This window comes from Rhinolophus sinicus, linkage group LG03, assembly GCF_036562045.2.
Source record: "Rhinolophus sinicus isolate RSC01 linkage group LG03, ASM3656204v1, whole genome shotgun sequence".
Lineage (NCBI taxonomy): Eukaryota > Metazoa > Chordata > Mammalia > Chiroptera > Rhinolophidae > Rhinolophus > Rhinolophus sinicus.
Window position 1 is genome coordinate 54,686,545 of NC_133753.1, and position 27,214 is coordinate 54,713,758.

Here is a 27,214-nt window from a genome sequence, read left to right on the forward strand (position 1 = left end):
AACGGAACAGAAAACCTAATAAGGCAAAAAATGAAGTTAAGCATAGTAGTGCTGAAAACAAAACTCATATACCCATACAAAAAACACTACTTTGAAAATATAACGAATATAAAAATTCCATTGATAATAGCAGTAAAAATAGAATATATAGGGATACCTTTAATAAGAAATATGCAATACTCATATTAAAACACGTTTTTAAAATTACTAAAAGGTATGAAAAATATCTTGATTTAATAACATATTGCAATCCCAGAGGGAAAGCCCAGTATTTTAAAGATGAACATAGTCACAAAATCTATACAATTAATAACAATAGCTTTCAAAATCTTTTTGGTGGGTTTTTGGGAACTTGATGAGTTGACTAGAAAATTTTTCTAGAAAAATAAATGTATAAAACGAGCTAAGAAAAAATAGGAAAAAGAGGAATGATGTGCATGGGGTTTCCTTCTCAGATGTCAGACATCTCTATCTGTCACCTGTCTGTCTATCTCTCTCTCTCTGTGTGTCTCTCTTTCCCTCTCCCTCTCCTCTCCCCAGCCCCCCCATGAGTCCCTCTCCCGATTTACCTATCTGCAGTAGAGTGCAGTAGTGTTTCAAGAACAGACAAATAGATAAATGAAAAAGAAAAAAGAAGAGTCCAGGAAGGAGCATGCATATAAATCATAATTTGCTTATAGGAAAAGATGGTACTTAGAATCCTAGAGAAAGTTGATAAGTGGCTTTTGTATAATTGAGCGTAATTTTTGAAAACAATAATAATATCCCTTCTGTCTACCTTTAACAAAAATAAACTTCAGATGAATAAAAGTTTTAAACATAGGAAAATAGATTAATAGAAGAAAATATACAGTAATATTTTTAGTAATTGGGTTGTGAAGGACCTAACAGTGGTAAAACTTATAAAATAATATATATATATATAGTTTTTGCTATTTGAAATTTTTTTTAATTAAATTGTAAAAACCCCAAATCTATAAAATGTAAATCCTAATGAGACTTGAAAAATATTTGCAATATCTTTATATACAAAAGGTCTTACAAATTGATAAGGAAAAGTTAAAAATAGTGAAATAGGAAATTAGACAAAGATTAATACTAGTCTCAGAAAAATACAAATACTCATTAAGGTTTTCTCAGTAAAAAACATCAATGCAAATTTTCTATTATCAGATTTATAAATTTTAAAAGAAATACTGAACTCCTCAGTGGTATGACAAAATAACTTATATACACTTCCTTTTGGTTGAATTGTGTTTTGAAACAACCTTGCTGAAGCACAGGCTAACAATTTAACCAACAATTTCACCCTGAAATTCTCTTTCAGAGAATTTTTTTAAAGAACCAGGAAAGTGTTCTATGATTTAAAGCATAGATATGTTCAGAGAACAGATAGGAAACAGTGGTTTCCATTTGTAACTGATGGAAAAATGGCTAACTTACAGAACACTTTTGTTCTTTTCCATATTACCCCAGATTCTGCATCAATAAGATGTTGAGGACACATAGTCCAAAGGCAAGGTAATGATATCCAAATATACCAGGACCCAAGAATGGGGGCACCCTAACTGGGTAGAAGCTCTGGGTAGAGGGGAACCCACTGACGGAGGAAATCTGCTAGGGAGCAGGTTGACTTTTGACTGACCCTGTAATTAGGTGCTTAAATGGGCTAGTGTTGTGAGACACTTATTTTTCACTTAAGCGACAGTTTCTTAAGTGAAATTCTCTGGTCACATAGAGGTTAGAGATGGGCTTACGGAAATGTGCAAGGTTAACACACAAGGGCTGAATTCCAAGTTACCATAAACAAAAGCGTACTGAATGATTTTTTTTAGAATGTACTGGATTTTATTTGTTATTCTTCAAAAAGACCTGGAATAACATCTTCAAACGTGATGTGTCAGTATTGAATAGTCACAAGAGGGAGAAAGTGTTTCCACAAGAAAAACTAGTGTTAAATGTGATAAACATGTTAACATATCTTGATTGGTATTAGCACATTACCCTCTAAGTGCAGTCAACGTTTCTAAGGTTGTTTTGAATAAGGCAGTGTAAAGATAGGATGGCTAAAACTTCAGTTAAGGGGACTAGATGTAATATATATGGCCATTTAAGGAGAGAAGCTGATTGCCCCAATCTCTGTGGAAAAAAAAAAGTCACTGTCACTTTACCCAGATATGGACCAAGACTAAAAGGGTACCCCAGGCCTTAGCGAGAAGGACCCTGCAACACCATGACAAGCTTCTACCATGATAAATCCCCAGTGTCTCCACAAAGGGCCTATTTATTGGGTGACTGTACACGGGGGGGAGGCAGAATAACCAAACATTTAGGACTAAAGGACTAAAGGACATAGTTTACCTTGATTCCAGAGACCCAAAACACCATCAGGGCTCACTATTAAAATGGGGCTTACAGGCCATAGGTGAAGCGATGGCTAAAGTCCAGTTCTATTCTGTTTATGTATTTGAGAATTGAAGAATGACTCATGAGTGGGCCTGTGGAAGGAGAAGTGGCTCAAGGTGGGGAAAAAAAGTTTCAATGTAGTTAGTTTGGATATTCATTTTAAATACCTAGGTAGTTAATTTCAAAGGTTTTGTTTTTACTATGCAATCACTTATCGTATTTGTGTTTTGGTATGGTAGATCCGGTTATGATTGACAGATACAAGCATTGTCATTGACAGATACAAGCATTTTCGACTGTTTCTAGAACTGCATGATGACAGTAAAATAGCTTTAACTGGGATGTTGGCTTAGAAAATTTCCACCTTTATTGACAAAAACTTATTTAAAAAAATTGAATAACACGCCACTGCATTTGAGACTTTAAAAAAAGTTTTATGCAGAATAAGTAGCAGTACAGTGTAACTTGAAGCCAGGCCACATAAGTGTTTGCATTGAAGCAATAAAAGAAAAACAGCAAGCAGCCCCAGCAAGAGGTTGAATTGTATTCCCTAAGTTTGTAAATTGGTTGCTCGGAGCTTTGATTTCATTTTCCCTAAGAAATAATAGCAGCAGGGATGCAAAGCGTGCTTGGTTTCTAGGCCAGCTCACTAAAGTTCCTTTAACCCATGGTATTAATGACATACGATACTCGTATGTTACTAATAGCAGCATTTTAAACTCTACAAAGTCACCCTTTACAGTGATTTTGTAAGAAAATATATCCTAAGCTCCCACCCAAGAAGAGGAATTCCAGTGCCTTCCTATCTGCATGAAGGCAGGGCTGTAAACAGCTACGTGAACATTGCCCTGAAGCACCATTAATTTATCATTTTCCTAAGTGTAGGGATCTACCTAGGTTTGCTCCATAATCTGAGCTCTTCTGAGTTGAAAAACAGTCTTATAAACATAGTTGTGTTTCACTAGTTCTTGCCATATAGTTATTCATAGTAGTTTTCTAATTTGCCTCTACTGAATTTTTAATATAATTCCATATTTCCTAATAGTTCCAATAAACTATTTTTCATTCATTCATTTTATTTTTGCTTTTTTTCTTTCATATCTCCTCGGTCATTTTTATGAATGTTGTTCCTTCAATTTTTCTTTGATGATTACTTTTTCAGTCCATTCTATAGCACTTATTTTGTCTGGAGTAAATATACGTCTCAGCTTTTATTTTTCAGCTGTTTGAAAACATTAAACAGTTGTTACCTTTTGTATAAAATTTACAGTATAACCATCAAATAATTTCTGTAACCGTGTTCAATACACAGATAATCACATTTCCTCACCCCCCCATCATCTGTGCCACCCCTTACTTGAAAAATTTCCATTGTCAAATCTTTTGATGTGAATACTTTTCCTTGAATATAGATACATATTCTGTCATTCCTAATCTTTTTTCCCTGCATAAATTCACACTTGCAGTGCATCAACTGTGACTTCTAGTTTTTGTTTATTTAAAGCATAAAAACTGAAAATGTGCAGGTAAGCAGAGTACAGAATTCTTGCATATTTTTATGATTATTTTCCAGTCTGTTACAATGACCTCTCCCATACCTAAATAGCCAGTGGTATTTAGAGTGACTCATCACCATGGGTTTTTTAGATGACTAAACTTTGTTTTCTTAGGGACTGTATTTTACCTCAGTTCCTCAATTTTCACATAACTTATTAAAATATGTATTATAATTAAAGTTACAAGTGCACATGAGAAAAGGAAGTTGAGAGCTGAAAGAGGTGATTTTCCTGAAAAGCAAATATCTTTGTTCCTGTGTTTAGAATGCAGGAAGTAGAAAGTAGTCTACAGGTGGTCAGAGGGATTGGAGACTATCAGTTAACCTGATGAGTTAGCTGTTAAAAGGATGATTATTATTTTTTAACTTAAAAATGATACTAAAATTATTAAAATAATGCAGCATTTTCTATTGCACAAAATTTAGATTACGATTGCCAATGTACACTAATTCTTTAAATGACTACAGAATGAATCGAATGTGTTTTGTTTTGTTTCTAATTGTAGTGCACAAAATGTCACCTTTTACTACTTCATGTTTGAATTTCACAATGAATAATGAAGGCAGAGTCATTTTAGAAAAGTATTTAAAGGATAAGGAACTTTTCCACAGGCTCTCTTACACACTTTCAATTAAAATATTTTTCATTTCCATGGAGGAAAAACAGAGGGTTGCTAGAGGGGCGGTGAGAGGTTTTGGGAACGTACAGAGGGATAGTGGATGGGGGGAGGGGGGTTCACACAGTGTGAGGGATATAAATGATAAACGTCTAAGTTTTGCTTTGTCTTGTGCACCTGAAACTAATTAAAAAAATAAATAAATAAATAAAAATTAAAAAAAAAACTTTAATACAAGATTTAAAGTTAAAAATATATATATATTTTTCATTTGAAGCATCTTAATTTATCCTTCACTTGTTAACTTCAGTTGTTAGCTGGATCTTTATTTGTCAGTGGCATTGAGTGGGACTTGGATAGTCGACATCACTGTCCGGATTCTGTGTAATCCTGCATTTTTAACAGTATTTGCTATCTATTATGCAGTTGAATTGCATGATCTAATAATCAATCAGAACCTGACTAATGAATGGGGCTGGGCCTTTATGTTAGAAAGGGAGCAGGGTTTGAGTACTAATTTTATATGTTATCAGTTCATTAGTGAATATTTTCATGCAGTGATGACTTTTCCTTCCTTACACATCTCAGTGAATATAGTGCTTTATAAAATAAATGCTTAGTTCATGAGGATCCCTTGTATAGCTTGGAAATGACAAATAACAAACATTATTCCAGTCTTTGAAAAATTTAAGTGGAGGATGTCTTCTAAAGAATAATCAGAAAAAATAGATTTGGGAATCCTGACTTGGCTATTTTTGAATAAATTACTTCTCTATCCCTTGTTTTCCCTTAGTTTAAGGAGAGGGGGTCAGCTTAGATAATTTCTAAACTCTTCTTGCCTTAACATAACTAAGTATCTAAAGTATTTTTGCAGCTCTTATCTATATGTTTCATTGCTTAGTGTTTAAATATTTGTACTAGATCTTATTACACAAAGTCACAAAGGTGAGAAGATGAAGGTAGTTTTAGCATTGTTTTACCACATGTATTTTGTGGTCGTGGTAGGTTGGGCAGGTCAAATCCTTTACAACAAACTCAGTGGGGGATCCACTAATTTTCAGAGAGAAGTTTTATCAAAACGTGTTGTTAGTGCATTTCTACCTTCAAAGGCAGGGAGTAAAACCAGCCTTGTTTAACCATTTTCCCTTTGTGAGTCAGAAAAGAGGCATAAGCTGAACATAGTAGGATGAAGGGGAAAAAAATAGACTTAAAAAAATATATAGAGAGATGTTAGACTTACACCTTCAGATGTATTACATTTTTTGCCTCCAAACTTTTGGGCTTTTTTGTTTTTCCTTGTTATATATCTATGGGGTGGTTGAGAAGTTGAATTTTGTGTTGTTTACTTTAGTTTTACTTGTCGTTTATTCTTTGTCCTTGCGGGGAATAGAGGAACAATTTCTGCCCGCTGGCCATCTGGGATTCTACTTGCAGACTTTCTGACTGGTCGCTTTCCCCAAAGGCTGTGTACTCCAGACAAAGAGCTCAGTGCTGAGTGCCTCTTCCTACTTCCCACCTGCTGTTCCTAGCATTCATATGTAGATACAGCAGTACCTTTATACTCCCCAGCCTCACCAAAGTTCAGAGATTGGAATGGAAGATTGTCCTTTCCTGCTACCCTCCCGCTCTGCAGACTGTAAATAACACCACCTCTCTCACCTGGACTTAGAACTTCAGGGAGTAGGAGTAAAAGTGATGTGATACCCTTGAAAAACTAGCACCTTCTCTATCTATGCAAAGCCTGGACGACACATTTTGAGGAATTATCTATCAATCAGAGAACTTTCTGTAAACAACACATGAACCAATAAAATTCATATTTAACCCTCACACTTAAAAAAACGTTTATAATTAAATTTACGGGGGTGACATTGGTTAATAAGATTATATGTCTCAAATATTTGCAGTTACATACATGGAATGAAATACTTTTTGTACTTGATTATTTGTTCTAGACTTTTTTTTTTGTTGTGACCAGATTGATGGATGTTTCTAAAACACTTCTGTTATAATGGTGGTTTAGATATACTTTATCATGGTAAAAGTAATATAATTATATTTTTGCAGAACATCATTCAGTCATGATGTAGCAGGCTACTTTTGTCTGAGGAATATATTGTATATAGGTAACATAAATATAAATAAGGTTAATATTTACTATAGCCTTTGCTAAGCATTACTAAATATTGTGCATACCCAATCTAAAATATGTGAAAACTCAGGAATTGCTGTTATAGGCATTCATTGTCATTCTGTGTTACTTATGTCCAAAACAATGGTAAATACTCCTTTTAAAGTCCTTTGGTGACATGACTTTAACAATATACTATTTTTTAAAAGAGTAAATTTTAATGATAATAGGCTAGAATTATATTTAATCATTTTAGTATATTAAAACATAACAATGGTTTATACTTATAATCTAATAGACTTGTTTCCAAATGGAAAACAACTTTGCTGTATGCCTATGTTAAATAAATTTGGAATAACATTTATGATTTGAAAATACTAGAAAACGTCCAGTTGCTCTTGAGGCTTAAAGTGAATGTATTTAGGGACAGACACAGGATTTTTGTTTACAGCAGTGCAATGAGCCTATTGTAGCTGTGTAGGTTACAAAACAAGAAGATGAGACCCCACCGGGCAATGTGCATATTGCCAGAATCATTGTTAAGATTTTGATTGGCTCAGTAATTGAGGAGGTCTAGACACTATGGCCAGAGAAGATTATAGCTTTGGGGAAGTGGAGATGCATACGAGGGCTACATGCATGGTTTATACATTATTTTGTATGTACTGAACATTATATAATAAAATAATGTAAGAAACCCTTTTTGCTAAATTAGTAGGAACTGAATGGTGTTATTACCTTAATTTCACTTGTTGATTACTACTGGTTGTAAACATTTTTTTCATATTTTAATCTCAACATTATTCTTTGGCAATTGCTAGTGATGCTATTTGCCCATTTTTCAGTCTATATAGTTCTCTTTTTATTTTTGATTTGCAAAAATTATTTATTAATAATTATACTAACCCATATACAATTTTATTGGTAGAAAATTGTGTTTTTAAGTTAATCCTCATTTTGTTTTTTCATCTTTAAAATTTTTAGTGGTTTGTTTTTTAATTTTTTTTTTATGATTATAAAATAAATGCATCATCACTGCCAAAAAAATCCAAAACTAAATTTAAAGAAACCCTAAAGTGTAAATAAAGATTATTTTAACCTCTTCTTCCCAATTAACTGTTAACATTTTGGTGCATGTCCTTCATAAATACAAACACACACACACACACACACACACACACAAGATCTGACAATTAAATTCATGAACTCATCCTAGAAAAAGTGCTACATAAACTTATTGATGAATATCACTATGGTCACTTTCGAAGTACTCCCGTTGGGAAGCTATGCACTGATGCCAGAGCCTAGTCTACCCTTCAAAGCAATTTTAGAGCTCTTTCTCTGGAATGGCCATCAGAGCTGTCATTGTATTACCCTTGATGTCCTGAATGTCATCAAAATCTCTTCCTTTCAATATTTATTTTATCTTCAGGTAAAGAAAGAAGGGGTCAGATCGAGTGAGTAGGGAGGGTGTCCCAATATAGTTGTTTGTTTACTGTCTAAAAACTCCCTCACAGACAGTGCCGTGTGAGCTGGTGCATTGCCATGATGTAAGAGCCATGAATTGTTGGCGAAAAGTACAGGTCGTCTAACTTTTTCACACAGCCTTTTCAGCAGTTCCAAATAGTAAACTTGGTTAACTGTTTGTCCAGTTGGTACAAATTCAGAATGAATAATCCCTCTGATACTGAAAAAAGGTTAGCAACATTGTTGCAACAAGTTTGTGAACTTGTCAGACCTCGAGTGTGTGTACAAACATATATATGCAATACACACACACACACATATATATATATATATACACATTTGTGTGTCTATATATAAATGTGTAAAAGTATATATTCACACACACAGTTTTATTAAAAGGAGATTTTTTTTTTGGCCATATAGAACACATTTTCCCCCATTAAATGTAGTTTTACACCATTTAAAAATATTTAAACGGTAATACATTGTATGCATATGCTAATCACTCACTGAATAAATATTTATGGAGCCCCTTACTAATGATGTATTGCAGCATCATTTTATAGGCATTGGGAACAAAGCAATGTGCAAAACTCTTGCAAAGGTGGAGTTTGAATGCTCTTGGGGAAAATACACAGTAAACAGATAAATGTTCCAGATAAGATAATCATAAGTACTAGGAAGAAAAAAATAAGCAAGGAAGAAGAGAGAGTATGGATTGGCATGAAGGGATGTGGTACTCCAGGAAGGCCTCATAAATGAGCAGGAACATACCTGAAGTATGGGTGCCCACCATACCAATATTTAAGGCAAAATCATTTTAGATAAGAGAAAGAACAAATGTCAAGTCCACAAGGTGAGCCTTTAAAAAAACCAAAGCAATTTGATGTTGGTTAACATTTAGGTTTGGAGTGACCATTCCTCTTAAAGATTTCTAAATTCTTGCAGGTATTCTAACTGTTCTTCTCATTAATGTTCAAACCTACTTTTTCCCTGTTATGTGTCTTCATGGCCATATTGATAGGAAGATGTGAAAGTGAATCTGATGCCATGTTACTCCATAGGCCTAATTTATATATTTTTTAGAGGAAAAATAAAGTTTTAGAAAGGAAAAAAAGTGTTTAAAGTGTATTAGCATATAGACTGTTTAATTTAGTGGGGAATTTTTACAGCTAAGACAAAAATATATTAAAATGACTTGCCTTTAGTTGTACTGCTACTTAATACTTTCTGTTTATGTCATTTTAATATCATGGACCATTAATAAAATCATTTAGAAAATAACTTTGACACATAGGATTTTTGTTTGTTTGTTTGTTTTAATTTTCCTTAGGTGGCTGATGCCAAGTCTTTCTCAGGTCCTTTTAATGTCCTACCTGTGAAGACAAGATGGAGTAACATTGGCTTTCATATCCTTCTATTTGACCTGGAAAACCTTGTTGAACTTCTGCTGCCAACTCCAATCTGTGATAGTGACCATTCCAGTTCGTTCCATGGTAGTGAGATCCTGAGAAGAGCCAGAAGCACAGTAGAGAAGAAAACATTGACGCTGAAAAGAAATAAAACTGCTTGTGGTCCTCTCTCAGCAGAGGCACAAGCTAAGCCTGGTAGTGAAAGCTCAGCCCAAGGAGATAATTCGATAACATTCTTAGAAGAAAATGATGGCATTAAAAGGCAGAAGAAAATGAAGAGCTCCAAAAAGACGCATCCTAAGCCATCAAGAAAATTGGATGCCAACCTCATAATAGATGCAGCTAAATTGCTCCTATCTTGCCTGTTGCCATGGGGAGTGGATAAAGAATTAGATAATCTCTGCATTAAGCATCTCAATATTTTGAAGCTTCAGGGTCCTGTTTCTTTAGGACTTGCTTCAAATGAAGATCAATTCTCATTGATGTTGCCGGGTTGGGATTTATGCGATGCTGAAATCAAAAAAGACTCTTCAAAAGTAAATTTATTTTCCAGAAAAGTTTTGGATTTGTCAAATAAATACACGTCCACTCTTCCAAATCAGCCTGGGATGCCAAGAAGACTGGAAAATAATTGTGATTCTTTGCAAGAGTCAAACACTATAGTTTATTTATTGAGAAGAGTATTTTTAGTTAACAAATTAGTTAACATGCCTGTAGAATTGTCATGTGGAATTGACAGGTAAGACATGCCTAAAAATTTTGACTATTTCTTTTTGGGATGTTAAAAAGTTATCATTATTTGCTATATTCAGCTCTCTAGTCTCCCTCCTCTTCTTCCTTCCTTTCTTCCCTCAGATGAAGAATAAATATGCAACAACTCCTTTAGCTCAAAACACATTTAAGGAAATATTCCTTTTAATTTGGGGGATTGGAGGACAATTGGGCAATAAATCTGTGTTTTACAATTTATTCATTCAAAAAATATCCATTGCTCTCATAATATGTACCAGGAAAAGCAGAGTGCTACATGCTGAATGATTCGATTGATTGATGGATCGATCGATGGATAGTTAAGTACATAGATTCCTACACACCTTGAAATCCATTGTACTTGCTGTGAATTAAGTATGAACAAAGAACATTTAAAGTAAATGCCCATGATGATATATTTTCTACATCATCAGGAAGATGATATATTTTATATATCATCAGGAAAGTAAAAGTTTGAAAATTTCATAGCTCAAATCCCATACTAGAATTGAAGAGACCATCTGTAATTAATTTATAGAAAGTATAGTTTAGTTATAATAGCTATTGTTTTTGAGTGTTTAATATTTACTGGTCACCGTGTAAGCTTTTTACATACATGGTTTCAGTTAACACACACAGCAAAGCTGGGTTACAGAACTATTATTTTGCACATTTTATAGATGAGAATATTGAGGCCTATGGAGAGAAAGTATTAACCCCAAGATTAATTCAGCTCCTTGGAGGCTGGTACAAGGCTGAGCACCAGTCTAATTCCAGAGCCTGATTAATTACTAAGCTTGACTCTTGTTTACCCTCTCCCATTGCTAACATTCAATGTAGTTTTTTCATAGTTGATATTAGAGGATTTAATTCAATTCACCACATGCTTACTCAAGATGTACTTAGCACTAGCCTACAATGGAAATATAAATAAATTTCTCATTTGGATGTGAACTCATTTAAATGATAAAGATAATGCACATGAAATGTGTAGAAAACACTGAAATAAGGTAAAGGAACTAGGACAAACATTTGTAGTACAGGTAAGTATAATGGTCAGTGTAAAGAGAATAATTAGGGTGAGACGAAACCATCAGAAAGCCTTTATAGAAGAGAGAGTGTTTGAACTGCCCGCTACAAGGTGGTAAATGGTCCTTGACATTTCTGTTCTTTGATAATTCAGGTTAACAAATATCTGTGCCAGGCACTGTATGGTAGACAGAGTTTGTGACCTCAGTGAACCTACAGTCTGGTAGCAAGTCCATATGGATCACATAGGATTCAGTACGGTGCTTCCTGCTGTTATAATGCTTCTATGCTTTCTATGCTACCACCAGGTTGTCCGTGTTCTGTTCAGTGGCCCTAATAATGAGAAAACATAGACTGGCACATTTTTGTACTTACTTTTCCTCCATTTTCTTCTGTTTATTTTAAATTTTATTTCATTTTTTAAATTTTAGATAGGATTCTTTGACTTTTCTTTCTATTACTAAGAAAGTTACATAGCACCTAAAATATAGTTTAAAAAATTCAGTCAGCTTGGAGCCTGAAACCCGAGGAATGAATCCTCGTTTTGTGGTTTCACCAGCCATGTGGTTGGCACTAGGCACTTGGCCCTCTGGGCCTGGCTTTCCTTGTTAACAAGATGAGGTGTGTGGGATAGGGGATCACTTTCTTCAAACTCTTAAAAACTTGGGCTGCTAACAAATTATATTTGTTTGCCTAATTATGATCCCACAAGAGCATAAGGGACACCTGCTTGCCAGAGGTGTTCTGAGTCTGTTCCTGATTAGGAAGCACCGGATGTAGAGGATGTGTCTTGTGCCCTTAGGGGAGAGTATGGACTGACCTTCATCGTGCCTTCCATTAAATGGCCTTAAAATCATTCCCACACATTAGTTAATTCTTTACAAAATTCTTAATGAAAACAAATGACTGAATGCAGGTGTCCAAATTCGAGACTGCTTCCCTAAATCAGTCACTTCAGCTTTGAGTTGCTGTTAGAGAATACATGTCCTTTTTCAAGAAACCAAAATGATGTGTATTGGATTTGTCATACCAAATCCTTCCAACAAATTTGGCCATTTCACTAACATTTCACTGTGGTTGTAAAGGCTGAGAAATCCTCGTATGTGCAACAACTGGGCGCATGACGTAACTGAATTTTAAGGGAAGAGCTAACTGCCTCTGAGAACATCATCAGACAGTATCTGGAAGTTGCTGACTGAGTCACGGGATTAGAGTAAAACCTGCTTCCATCAGGTCCTGATGGTACTTGGGGAGAATTCTTTGGCAGATGTCAACATATTAAGATTCAAAAATTGATTGCATTAGGTACAAATTCCAAGACCTAAAGTAGCAAGGCCCTTTCTGCACAAGTGGGTCACAAGATAATTCTGGTAAACCAAGATTCACAATTTAATTGGGATTAGATTTTAGATAGGAGGCAACGTGGGGGAATAGGATTCAGCAAAGAGATTCATGTGGAAGACATTGCTTAAAATAATCTGTGTTCACTTCCCAAATTTGTTAAAATGGTCCTGCACGCATATGTTTATTTGTCAAAATGTTTTTCACACATTTTTACTAATATCCTTTAAATCTTTTTGTCAACAGTTCTTTCAAAATGGAACCTGTACATAACAAGGTGAAAAATCCTGGGAATGATATTTTGCATATCTCAAGCTTCTACAGTTACTTACGAAATGGTAAAGAAGTTACAGATATATTCTGATTTTTTAATTACTTCCATGATATAAAATAACTAGTATTTCTTTAACTGGATAGCACACTACAGTTTAGAATGAGCAGTGTATCTATGTCTGCATTTCACATGGTTATAGTTTTATATTCTGCCAAAATTGAAATATATATGAATTTTTGTATTAAGATAAATAACAAGACATGTACTGTGATGGATTTCATCAATTGATTGTTGAAATGCCTGGAAGTCTGAAACTTTCTGAAAGTCTGAAATATTTGGATATTAAATTAAGGTCATAAATGATTTATGAGGAAGTTTATTGCATCAATATCTTTATCATCAAACAACTGATGTTTATATTAGGGGATTTTAGAGTTAATTCATGTAATGGTCCTTGAAATCTTCTGAGTGACAATCTTGGTGTTTAGATTTTCTTTTGATGCCAAATGGCTAATTCATCCCCCAAACCTGCTTCTTCAAATCGTTGACATATCAGTAAATGGCAACTGTATCTTTCTAGTTGTTAGGGCCAAGAGTTTTGGTGTCATTTTGACTTTCCCTGTCTCTCATGCTCCACATCCAACCTTTCAGTAATCACGTTCATTCTACCTTCAGAATATACCCCAGATTCTGACTGCTTCTTGCCACTACACAGCCGCCCTTCTTGAGCCTTAATCCCCTCTTGCCTGGATGACAATGGAAACCTCCTAACCAGCTCTTTGCTCCTACTTTTGGTTCCTACACTCTATTCCCAAGCAACCAGAGTGATCTATTCAAAACTAAGTCAGAACATCATGCTTCTGCTTCAAAACTTTTCAGTGTCACTCTGAATAAAAGCCGTAGTGCTTAGGATAGCTCACATGTCCCTATGTCACCTGGTTGTTCTACTTATGTCATTGTACACTCTCCCCACACCTTCCAATCTGATCTCATCTCTTTGTACACATTCCCTGCTTTCAACGGTCTAGCTACGTTGGCCTTCTTACTCTAACCCAAATGTGACAGGCAGCTCTTAGGGCCTTTTCACTGGCTCTTTCCTCTGCCTCTTTCCCCAGATTCCACAGAGGACAGCCTGCTGCCCCCCACCTCTACCCTGCATTTTTCAGTTCTTGCTCAAATACCATGTCATCAATGAAGGTATCCTCCCTTCTCCCAGCACACCCCACCCCTTTCCCTGTTTTACTGTTTTCCACAATCCTTTTCACTATCTGACATACTATATATAATTTTCTTCTTTTGCCATCTATCTCCTGCTAGTAAAATGTAAGCTCCATGTTTTGGGTTCTTTTTCTTTCTTTTTTTTCCTCTTTATGACAGTTTTATGCACTGCTATGTTTTCAGTTCCTAGAACAATGCTTGCAAGGAATTAAGCAAACACTTTTGGATTAATGGATAAATAGTGAATAGAACAATGGCTTTGGAAGTAGACAGCTAGGTTCAAAACCCTGTTCTGCCACTCGCTACTTATGTAACTTTGGGCATGTCTTTTACTCTTTTAAAAGTTGTACTTACTACATTTGTAAAATGGGAATAAGATTCCAGACTCGATGTGCATGTTGCCTCCAAAGCTGTGAAGTATATAATCAATACATGGGGATAACCTGAACCAGTACATAGGGGCCCTCTCAGGGCTATTGGAAAGAATCTTTGGGATATTTAAAAGTGGAAGTTTATAGTAGCTTCCAATTACTGAGTGCCTAGTATGTTCAAAGAATTGTGCTAATGATTTTACATATATTGTCTGAATCAATGTATAAATGACCCTGCATAGTAGGAGGAACTACTGTTTTACCCTTTGAAAAACTGGGGCTCAGGGAAGTTAGACGACTTACTCATAGCCATAAGCAGAGGGGTCAGGATTCCAACCCAACTCTAATTCCAAATCCCTTGCTCCTTCCATTATATGAGGCCACGTCTCACATTTATGATTACAAGTAGTGTCTCCCGATGTGGCTTCCAGTCTGGGTTGCCTGCCTTCTCTAGGTAGTAGTCCTTATTGGGGCATTTATCCTCATTTTCATTTTTTATAACACTCAGAACAGGATTAGAATTTAAGGCATAATATAGATGATTTCTTCAGAGACCGACAGAATAGCTAACCAGAGCCAAGGAGGCCCCAGCTTTTCCTCTGACGGCCCCAACCAAAGCAGCCTGAGCAACTACTGTTATTACTTATGAGTCTCCCTGATGTTGAGAATTGGCATTTATAGCATTTAAAATCCAGTTAGGTGCTAAGGAAATGTGGTTTTGTGTTTTAATAATTGGAAGATGAGACGTAAAGGGAAGGAAGACATTCATTTCAAACTAGTCTATAAAGTCAAAGCCTGAAGAATAAAACAATACTCTGAGGTACTCATTCCAAAGGTTTGACAGGAACCAGTACCCACTTTGTCAGCAGGAATAGTGACTAAGTAATATTGGTAAAGCTGGGATGTTTTCTTTTTATCTTTCCCCCTTAAGTTGCAATTAATTCTTTTAATTCACTGATATTGCCAAGAAAAGTCGGCTCTCATTTCTACCACATATTAAAATTTTAACATCACATTAAAGTACACTGTGAAGTACCCCATGATGCCAGTAAGTAGTTACAGTTGAGACCAGTACTTACCTCTTTGATGGTAGAGTCACGAGGTCAACAAAATGAGAGGAAGAAAGGAGAGAGATCAAAAGAAAATGTTCTCTTACCTGCTGAGCTCATGAAGAAATGGAAAACAGGACTTCAAAATTGTAGTGCTCTATCGTACTTACATGTTTTATGCACTGATCTTGGTCATTTCAAATTCATATTATACTTTCCTTTAGGAAAAAATGATATTAATGAGTCAGACATTTCTTATACATTTCTTTCATGTTCTCAGTTTATATTATATCGAATACCTTCTAACATATCTCACTTGACCACTAATGTGATACACACACACACACACACACACACACACAATCTATTAATAAAGTAAATGGTGATTCAATGAAATACATATTGGACTAATACTAATTTAAATATTTAATACCAGGATTTAAAACATATATTAATACATTAATTTAAATAGACAATTATAGTAATTTTCCCTCCAGCACGAGCCCTAATCATCCTTTCTTATCTCATTCCTGGGAGCTGGCACCTAGATAATATATTTTATTCATCAGAAAGCCTTAATTCATTGATTTTTTTTCACTTGGATGATAATATGTACATTTTCAATTAATGAAAAGGCACTTATGAAGTGCTTTTTTGTGTAGGAACCTGCTGGGCACTCTATGGATCAATTTAAATAAAACAAGACCCAGCTCTTTCTTGAAATTTCACACTGAACATTAAGGCAAATAGATAGAAAGGACACACAAGAGGGCAAATTTAAAAGAAACAATACATAACAAAATGAGGCAAATTAAAACATAAGTGCTACACCTATTGATCAGAGTAGTATGGCTGGGTAAGGACAAATCAAAGGAAGTCTTTTATATGATTTCTGTGTGAGAGATGCAATGTACAATTTCAGGAACTATTTGTATAAGGAAGGAATTGTAAAATTTGGTGATCTGTTTTAGGTGAGAATATCAGTCATTGCTTTTTGTTGAAAAAAAAGTACAAAGATAAGTTTAAGGTATAATGATGAATTTGATTTCATTTGAGTATGTACTAGTATAATTGTTAGAAATACATATAAATTAGTTAATGGTTCTCGACACTACTCATGAAAATTATCTGAGGTACTTTTAGAGAGCCGGTTCCCTCAATGCCCGATTTAAGTCTTTCCTCTTTTCAGGTCCTAAAAACTAAATGCGTAGCTTTGTACAGTGCGCAATAAATATCTCTTCATTGATTGGATGAATATTTATTGTGACTTTATTCTTCTTTATGAGCTTAATGAATGTAAAAGTTGTAAGATGAGAATAGCACTAACTCCAATTACAAATGTTATTCTTGGTTACAGGGAAACAAAGAAAGTTAACTTAGAATTGTGCAGTTGACACCATAAAACCAGATGAACACAATTGGAATGGCTATTGAAACTTATTACCATGGCCTACAAGTTTCTACATAATTTGCCCCCAGCCTAACCTCTTCACTCATCATTCTCCTTCCTGTTTGTGATATTAACCACATTGACCTTTTTATTTCCAGAACACACAGCGCTCATTTCTATGTCAGGAACTTACTGTTCTCTTGGGCAGGAATTCTCATTTTTCCACTCATCATTTGGGTCTTTGCTCAAAAGCCAACTCCTTAGAGAGCTCTTCCCTGGTCATTCCATCTAATATTGCTACCGTACCCTCCCCAACCCCATATTTCCTGTCACCATCACATTACCCAGTTTTATTTTCTTTGTTGTGCTTGCTTTTAATGGACATTATACCATTTGCTTTTTTGCTTGCTTATCTTATGTCTTCTCACTGTTATAGAAGCTTGCTGAGAGCAAGGATGTGGTCTCACTCACCCCTCCAACCAATGCCCAGAAAAGCAGTAGTGACAGTAGCCAGTCAATAAATATTTAATGAGTGAATGAATAGTTATGCAAAATGCCTCTGTGATAATGAAATGACCAGCATATTAGCAATCACACTAGAAGAGTCTTATTAGAGGTGAGAATCCCCCCCCCACCCCAGCAGCCAAAGAACTCCTCAATGGGGAAAAAAATCCTTAAGGAAAAGAATTCAAGAGAACAATTATCCTCAATTACTCTAAATAAAAATCTTTCGTAGTTGTTCATATGACCTTCGAAGAAGTTTTAATGTGATTTGAACATGTTTGGACTAATGGATCTTTAAGATTCTGTGATTCTATAACCTTGTACAAAATGCTGGCAGCAGTACAAATATTCCCAGAGCATTTATTACTCACTCTAAGGGAAGTCCAAGCTTCAGTTCTCCGCTCATCTCTGTCACTAACCTGATGAATGCTTCTGGAAGATAGGTTTAACTTGATTATTTATTTCCTTCATGTGTAAAGTGGGAAAATGAGAATTCCTAGGCCCTTCAAGAACAACAGAGAGTTGTGCAAGTATCCATTTAAAGGCTTCATTAACCAATCCTCAAATTCCTAATAATGATCTTCATTTAAGCAGTTAGTCGAATTATGTTTACACGAATCTACTTTTTAATGTGTTCCAGGAACACTATGTAGTAATGGAATGCTACTGTAAAGTAGAGCAAAATCCAACTTTAGAAATTGAAGGGTGTTATCTTGAAGGGAGGGGGTAAAAACGAGTTACTTTTACAGATAAATGAGTTTGTCTGGAGATTGTCTCAGTGGCTTCTCATACATGAAACATGCCCAACATAGAAATAAATACTGGAAAAGCAACAGCGAGGTTTTGGGGTTGCTAATTTTCATGTTTCTGAAGCTGCACTAAAGTTCTTGGGATTTTATAATCTAACACCAGTGGGTGACATATGACATTTAGGCCACCAGGGAGAAATGTTGTTTTTCCAGGAGATGTTGCAAAAACATGAAAGGCCAGTGTGAGCCCGAGTGTTGGGAAAATGCTTTTATACCAGAAAATCTGGACATTGGCACTACGAGCAGGCCGTGGGGGCTCTTAGGAGTTCTCAAAATGTTCTTTGCTATTTTATAGTAGTACTTTGCTCTTTCAAGGTGTTAGTAGAAAATCCTGAAAATGTTTATCTTGCCTATGGCACAATAATAAGCATATGGCCCAGATTTGTGACTGTCTCTTTCTAGCCAATGGATTTGTAAACCTTGTTTTGAATCACTGCATATTCCCACATAAGAGTGTAATACTTTGCATATCTGTATTTTCAGAGAAACTTATTTATATGCATCTGGAAGATAGCTTTATAGCCATAGTGCTTTCAATTCTATCTCATTATTAAAATCACAAAATTATATAACATATTGTCTAAAATTTTTATATTTGGGGGGGTAAATGTTATTCCTACCATCTGCAAAAATTTACTGTATTTGTATACTAGAGAAACTCAAGTAATCATAGTTAGAAATTATCAATAAATTCTACTTTCCACAGTTACATTTTTAAAGTGTACAGAATCTATTTCAATTCCATTAGTATTTATTAGTGCCCACTGTATACCAGATACTGTGATAACGTTATTACCTGCTTATAAGATGTACCATTTCTCTGTGAATTGGAGCCATACTTTACTGATTTCACACTGAACATAAAGTATGTATTTTGAGTCTATTTCCAATGGGTGTGTGCCATTCAGTATTCACTTTTAAGTTTTGTGGCTCTGAGTATCCTACTTATTACAGTTAATGTGTTTTATTCTGTTATTATTGCTTCCTCTTATCTTCAATGATATATTAATTATTCTTATAGTATGCATTTGTAGTGCCAAATATGTCAAAAAGCTGCCAAATTCAACAGTTTAAAAATGTGGTCATGACATATAAATCTAATAATTAGAAATGTCAGATGAAATTGTATAAATCCCTGTATATTTTTAAGAAAGAATATTGATTCAAGTTACTATAGGCTATTACAATAAATCCAGTGGGCTAGAGGACTTTCTCAATCACACTTGTGGTGTTCCTCAGAGGTAATAATGATCCCAGTGTGAAATGGCAGCCATAGTCCCATGTGGGCACATGGCCAAACTGCTCATTCTGAGGGATCGACCATGATCTGGACATACCATGGGTCTGAAGATATCCTCCAATATCCTCCTGATTTATAGTTATAGACAGAAGCAAGTTTCACAAAGGATTCTGGAATTGGACGCTCTCATCCTAGCTTCTCTGTGTCACAGATTTTGTTTTATAAGTGAGGACATGAAGTCCCAGAGTAGTATGTGAATTCGTCCAAGGCTGCATTTGTAGTTACTGTTATAGTTGGTTCAGAAGCTCAGGCCTTCTTATTTGTGACTCAAATGAGCTCTTTTTACCACCTCATCTACATCTTGGAAGCAGTGCTATCAAATAAAACATGACAAAATGAAAATGAAATAAATTCAGTGATAGAAAATTGTTCATGAATAGTTAATATAGTTTGCCCCATCATATGCTATCCATAAATAAATAAGCACGATTGATCTATATTGTGATATAGACTAGTGTATGTTGGTAAACATTATATCTAATAGCTAATGTATCACATCATCATGATAGATATTATTAGGCATGATTTAACAGTATCATGCTATGTAGAACTATAGTTTACGTTCATGGTATGAAATAGCTGACACAGTGTTGAGTATCTCATCACATGATATACAAAAGTAAGCATTATATACCTGTATTGTGACAGGTATATAATATCTATTGTATTAGTAGATATGGTATACAATAGTAAAGTGACTTCATTCATTAGCCTTTTCTCACAACCTAACCAAGCATTTGAGTATGAGCAGGGGAGTGGGCAAGAACAGGAGCCTGATCAGGGATCAGGAAGCTGCTCTGATATTTTTTGGAAGCTTCCTATATTAAAGGTCAAGGCTCCTTCTGGCCCAGTAGTTCAGTAAACATCTGCCATCAGCATCAGCTCTCTGAGAGCCCTTGGTGCCTAAAAGTCTCACATGCCACTCTGACACATAAAAGCAATGAATATTAATATTTAGATTAATACATGTCCTGGTTTTGGAATCAGCCTCTCTACATCACTAGTCTCAGCTGATCTTGTCCCAAAGCCCAAGCTCTGAGACATCCTATAGATAAACTAGGGATAATGCAGAGGGGACAATGGCAATTGTGGAACATGAGTCATCTTGACAAAGGGTGGGCTTTACAGAGGAAAAGGAGCAGGCATTCGAATGTGGCTATATGAAAGATTTAACCGTTAGACATAGAAGGATAATGGGTGGATGTCCCAAGTTCACCTAGATCAGTGGTGCCCTTCCTTTGCTCTCACTGATTCAGCACTTGGCTTTCCTTGAACTTAACTCCTGGATCTTGTCTCATCTCTTTCCAGGAAGAGGTTAAGTAATACTCTCATCACTCGGTAAGGGGCTAGAACCTTGGGAGGGCACATACTACAAAGGACACAGAAGCAAGGTTTGGAAAGTCTGTCCACCAAGTCTGTATGGAATTTGGGATGTCATGTCTCAGGTTCTACATTTAAAAATGAAGATACTAGATTAGATGGCCTATGACAAGCATTCCCTTCCCCGTACACTCAACCATAGGTTCTTGACGAGGTAGGTATGTCACATAATTGGAAGGCACATATTGCAGTCTTTTAAGCTATGTAAAGCCGTAAACACAGACACACAGTTTAGTGAGATTTATTATTAAAGTCTTCTCTTTAAACTTTTGTATTAAACCTAGGTTAAATAATGTGTTTTTAGTTACATAGTGCTTTAGAGCTAGATATTTGAGGAGCTAAACTTGTCTTTAAGAGCAATATGATATATTCAAATTATTTTTCTCTGTCATCTGGTAGAAATGAAAATATCTTAGGAGAAAGAATACAGAACTCCTTTCAACTTTCCTTTTAGACTCTCTTGTGGTTACAAAAGAACAATGTGATGGTTTGGGTGCCATTTCTCAGTATCCATATTTCAGTTATTTCAGATGCTAATTCTAGTGGAATGGAACATTGCAATTTATGTGAAAGCTATTTAAATAAAAATTCCAGCCTTTGGGTTTTGTGCACAAGACCCCAAACATTTGTAATAATTCTAAAAATAATTCATACAAAACCACAAACTTAACAGGTAACTGAAGCAATACAAGCTGTTCTCTTGGCGGAAGTTCAACAGCACATGAAGACCTTGAGAAAGATACCAATCAACAGTCAACCAGAGTCCATGACTGAGAATGGTAACTATGAGATGATACAGATACCGCCAAAGATGGAATGGACCGAGGAGCTAGAGTTACAGTGTGTTACAGACAATTTGCCTCCGCAAAGTAAGTGCAAAATTCATTGGCATGCTCTTTCATCAAAATTGTGGTTTTTTTATTATTTAGAGTGTGTTGAGAATGAGTTCACAATATATCATTTCTGCAAAAAACCAAGCCAAGTGCTCTTCTTCTGACTTATTTTGCTATCAATTTCCTCTTATAATTGTCAAGTTTTTAAAGAACTTCTCAATTCTGTTATATTCAGTATGCTCCAAAACAAAAACTTATACTATTTATAAAAAATGTTTTGAAGTGATTAAAAGTGAAAACAGGATTAACAGCAGTAGCTTAATGGGATATATACATTATAAGGATACCCTGATAACAATGGGCCGTTTGTTTTCATTTGGTGCCTTGATAATAGCCATGTGCCTGTTTTTTTGTGTGTTTTTTTGTTTTGTTTTGTTTTGTTTTTCTCTTTGGGGAATAAGAGACTAGTACAAACTAAAATTAAACTGGTTTATAGTTGGACCACTTGATTTTATAATATATTTTATCATTGTAACTTTACAATGATAATATTTATAGTTTATGGCTATCAAGTGAATCTAAATTTCTGCTGTAAATTGTTAACTAATTTTTCAGCCATTAGTGTGACTTAAAGAATAAACAAATAAAAAACAGTAAAAATAAGTTAAGTACAAATTTGATTTTCAAATTTATTGGTAAGCTTTTGATGAATAAACTGATGTTTAATAAGGTTTAATGTATATTTTTGTCAGGAAAACATATTACAAATGTACATGTTCCTGGTTGTTAAAAAATTGTTAGGTACTCAAAAAGAGATTTTATTTATTTGGGACCCAGAGAAATGTTGCTCTAGTTAAAATGTTAAATCTTAGAAGAGATGTCATTCTTAAAAATGTATTCTATTTATTTCTTTTTATTATTTCTATAAGATTATCCTGATTGGAGGGCACTATGTAGTGAGAGAGGATATAAAGCAGAAAAAGCCTTCTTTAATGAAGGCCAAAAGCAAAATAGAGATCCAGATTTCAAGTTTAGATATTAACTATCTTTTGATTATTGTTGAATGATCCTTTGCCAATGTTAAAAGAAAATTTAGGGTTAGTTTGTGATAAGAATTAGAACACAAACGTGCTAATGCTACTTTATATTTTGGTAGATGAAATTTAGAATATATATTTTTAAAAAAATATAACATATTCACAAAGTGTTAACCATATTTTTTGGGGGGAAAAACTACCTGTAGGACAATATTAACTGCAATAAAATGGGAAACACATAACACACACTGAAGAGGAAAAATTTCAAGCAATATTATGTTGGATGTAACATTGCCTTTCCCCTCTCCCGTTTAGAAAATATTTATTATTATTTTTTAACTATTCAGAGGAACTTAGAAAAATGACAGAGAAAGTTTTAGACCTTTATTTCAGTGGTGTGCTCTGCATTACTTGATGGAATTTTTAAAATAACTAAATGAAAAAAGGTGTTTCATTCATTTTAAATATCCTGATTCAAAAGTTAAGGAGACAGTGTAGGTCCTAGTCACTGGGTGTGATTATTCCTCAAATTTTATAGACAAATTTACTTAGTCCCAGAGTCGTTGCACTATATTATTTACCAAGTATTCTTATGATAAAAGGTTTACGTTGCTTAATTTTATCAGGTTCTTGCTCATTTATCCTCTGTGAGCTCCCCTTCATCCCCTTTTTATTTTAAAAAAATGTTATTCTTAATTTAATTTCTTTTATTCTTTCTTGGTTTCTTGGTTACTTGATGCAGCCTGTTTGTAAATCATTTGGAAAGTAACATGATGGTTTTATTATGCACAGATACTCATAAACTTCTTTATGCCAGGGCATAGTATGTTTGGTTTATTAGCATTATAGTAATATGGCAATAATAGATAAGGACAAAATAATAATAATAATAACAATAATTGTGTTCTTAGTATACTTCAACACTATGCTAAGTACTTTATAAATGTTACCTCACTTTTTCCTTTAATTCGTATGTAATTCCCATGAGACTTCAGTCTCTGATTTCAACATTTGAGTCATTTGTGTATTTTCATGTCCGTGTTCATGGAAATGAAGTTTCACAGCTGAAAAGAACAACTCTGAAAAAGAGAGATTCCTGTGGTGCTCTGTAGGCTTATCCTGAGAAATTGCCTCTGTAATTTTTTAATTTGACTTCCAAATTATATATCTATCTCATATACATTAAAATAAATAGTATTTGACAACCATACCAGCTATCTCGAATACCACCAGTGGTGTATATCTTGCACTTTGAGATTTACTTCCTATTGCTATCCCATTTGTTTAGTGAATAAACTAAGACTTAAAAGAGGTTATGTGCCTTGTCTATAGTCAAAACATTACTAAAAACAGGGCCACCTACTCAGATATTCTCTTAAACACTGTGTTCTTATCCAGTAAACTGCATTTTCCATACTGGCAGCTTGAACGAAATTCGCTCTAAATCAGCTTGATCTGAAAATTGAATAATTTATTGAGTGGTTTTCTTAGATTTTTATTTCTCTCTCATAAATCATACTTTCTATTGCCAAAGAAAATGCAGAGTGTTCAATCATTGCCATTCAGCCTTTATAATAAAGAAAATCGCCAGGTTTCTTGAACTATTTGTACATGAGATGCATCTACAAAGCAATGGAAATCAAGTGAAATGAGAGTTGAAGCATAATGTGTGTTTGAACTTTATAATTTTATGTCTTATTTTTCTTCAGTGTTTTCACTTGTTATATTTCACAGCACGTATTTATTTGAGATCTTAATATTTGCGTATGGTATTTTATGAGAGAGTGGTAGATTTTATCTAAGTTTACATTTTTATAATGATTACATTGCTATCTTCTTTAAATCTCCTTAATAACAAATTGTACAATTAACACTCATATTTGAGACTAAGATTTATTGGTATAAAACCAGCAGTGGTTTCTTTTATTAAAGTACATTTCAAAGTTATTTTGCTTTATTTTTTTTTAATGTTATTGGGATCAGTTTAAACAAGTGCTCTAAATTGTTATATTAAATAAATTGATTTAAATAGAAATGGAAGCTTTGTAGATAAAACTGTCACCTTGGAATTATGGGCGGAATTTAAATTCACGTTCAACTGTGGTTGTGAAGATGATGCATTATCTATGGGTATTGCAAATAATCTTTATTACATGAATCATTTTCAAAGACTTACCTGCAAAATTAAATAATAAAAATGTGCTCTTAGTTGAAATAAAACCATGCCTTTGTAGTAAATCAAGGAAATAAACAGCAGTTCAGTGGAAAAGTTTTGTGGCCCCGGTGGCCATCAGCAGGAGGACTGGCTTGGGACTGGCTGCCTCTGCCTGCTGAATTTCTCAGAAGGAAATCTGTCTCATTGTGGAAAGGCTTTGATACATAGTTAACTACTTCACAAGGAAATTCTTTCTTGACTCTTCAGTTATAATAAATGCATCTTCCACCACCCCTGTGAAGTCTCCAGGCTAAGTGAGAACTCCCCAGAAGTCATTTAGGAAAGGTCTGTGTGATACAAGTGAGCAAGGAGCAGAAAAGTAATGGGGCCACATCATGGAAGGCCTTGGATCTCATAGTCAGGCCTTTGGCTTTTTCTCTGAGATGGGACACCATTTGAGCAGACAAATGGTACATAGTTTAATGGGATCACATTGTCTGAGGTTCAGGAGCCAAGGACAGAAGCAGGGGGACCAGTTGGGAGGCCGTTATGCTAATCCAAATGATAACGACTTGGAACCAATATGGTGGCATGGATGAAGAAAGTGAAATGTAATCAGATTCTGAATGTATTTTGAAGGTATGATGACAGTATTTGCTGATGGATTAGATATAGAGGAGTAAGATAATGAAAATGTATACTTATATTTTTCAAACAAAAAAAATTGATACGTGGAATGATCGTGGTGTGCCGACTTAATTCCGATGTCAGGTAGTGCAGTTTTGCATATTGTATTCCAAATATTCTGAAGGAAGTGTGGAAGACCCATTCCACGGAAAGCTGCCCCTGCTGGGTTCAGTTTAAGTGTTCCTGCTTAGATGACCTACAGATTTTATTTCATAGTATTAACTAAACTAGCCCTTAGTAAATAGGGAAGAGTTTCCTGCCAAGAAACTGTAGATTGAAGACAATACTAGTAATGCAAGCTTAAGTAAATAAGCTGTAAATGGTATTGCCAAATGAGTATTAAGCTTTATCAGGAGATATGTGTGTGCATATGTTTGTGTGTGTGTGTGTGTGTGTTAATGTTTTTCTTTTGAAATTTCTATTGTTGTGTATTCTTTATATACATAATGTTGATATACTAGTAGCATGTATATTATTTACAAGCAAATATGTATGCATTGATGATGCATACTTCAGGGCTTTTCTTTGTTATTTTCTGCAAGAAAGTATCCCAACCACAGCATTTGGGTGGATTGAGCTAAGTAAGCAGATGTGATAAGCTTTTGGTTATGCCGGGTGGTAACTTGATATTCTATATCACACACTCTGCTGTCTCTGAAACTTTAAATAATTCTTTATGCATCGCTCTTCTATATCTCTCCTCCATGCCTCTGCACTGATCCAAGATTTGGGGATACCACAGAGAACTAATTGGAAATCTCCAGTTGAAGACACAAACTAGCATCAAGATAACCATAAAAGTGTGTCAGATGCCACAGCAGAGGCTATAGGAGCATAACAAGAGGCACTTAACTAAGTCTTTGGGGTCAAGAAGCCTTCTTAGAAAAACGATGCCTAATCCATGGTCTGAAAGGTGAATATGATAAAGCCAGACAAAAAGCTGGAGTGGGAGAACGTAGCTGTTTGCTAAGACCACTGAAGCTACCTATGCTGCTCTATTGCTCCCAAGAATCATATAATTAATGAATGAGGAACCTGGACATTAGAAAGAAACCCATGTCTTTAATTTCCTCTCTGGAGAACATGTGGGTCCCCTTTGAATCTCATTACGCCAACACCTTTCTTTCCCAATCCTCAGCCTTCCAGGATAAGGATGATAATTACAATGAAAATAACAACCACTAACGTTGATATGGCTTAGCATGTTCTAATTGCTTTGTATGCCTTAAGTCATTTGATCAGGCAAACAAGTCTATGGGGATAGGTCGTATTGTTATACCCATTTTATTGATGAGAAAACAGATCAAAAGAAGTCATTTGCCTAAGGTCTTATTAGCAACAGAGCCAGGAGTCAAACCCAGGCAGCCTGGCTTCAAAATCTGGGTTCTTCATCCATCAGTATCTGTCATTGCCTCCCAATTAACCACAATTCTCCTTCACTATTTCTTAGTTCAGCAAATATTTACCAAGTGTCCCCTATATGACAGTTGCAGAGATAG

At 34.9% G+C, this 27,214-nt stretch overlaps 2 protein-coding genes across 2 annotated transcripts in view; both read left to right on the forward strand.

The window, feature by feature from the left end:
• The window catches only part of WDR72 (WD repeat domain 72), a 120,743-nt gene extending 107,656 nt beyond the window's left edge, over positions 1 to 13,087 (forward strand). Inside the window, exons 15-16 of the mRNA XM_074327727.1 lie at positions 9,510 to 10,327; positions 12,955 to 13,087. Coding sequence (XP_074183828.1) covers positions 9,510 to 10,327; positions 12,955 to 13,072 — 936 coding nt within the window. The 3' untranslated portion in view covers positions 13,073 to 13,087. The remainder of the gene's footprint in view (positions 1 to 9,509; positions 10,328 to 12,954) is intronic.
• An 8,583-nt stretch (positions 13,088 to 21,670) lies between these two features.
• LOC141570585 (WD repeat-containing protein 72-like) overlaps positions 21,671 to 27,214 on the forward strand; it is a 76,079-nt gene continuing 70,535 nt past the window's right edge. The window contains exon 1 of the mRNA XM_074327728.1: positions 21,671 to 21,872. Within this exon, the coding sequence (XP_074183829.1) occupies positions 21,725 to 21,872 (148 nt within the window). The 5' untranslated portion in view covers positions 21,671 to 21,724. The remainder of the gene's footprint in view (positions 21,873 to 27,214) is intronic.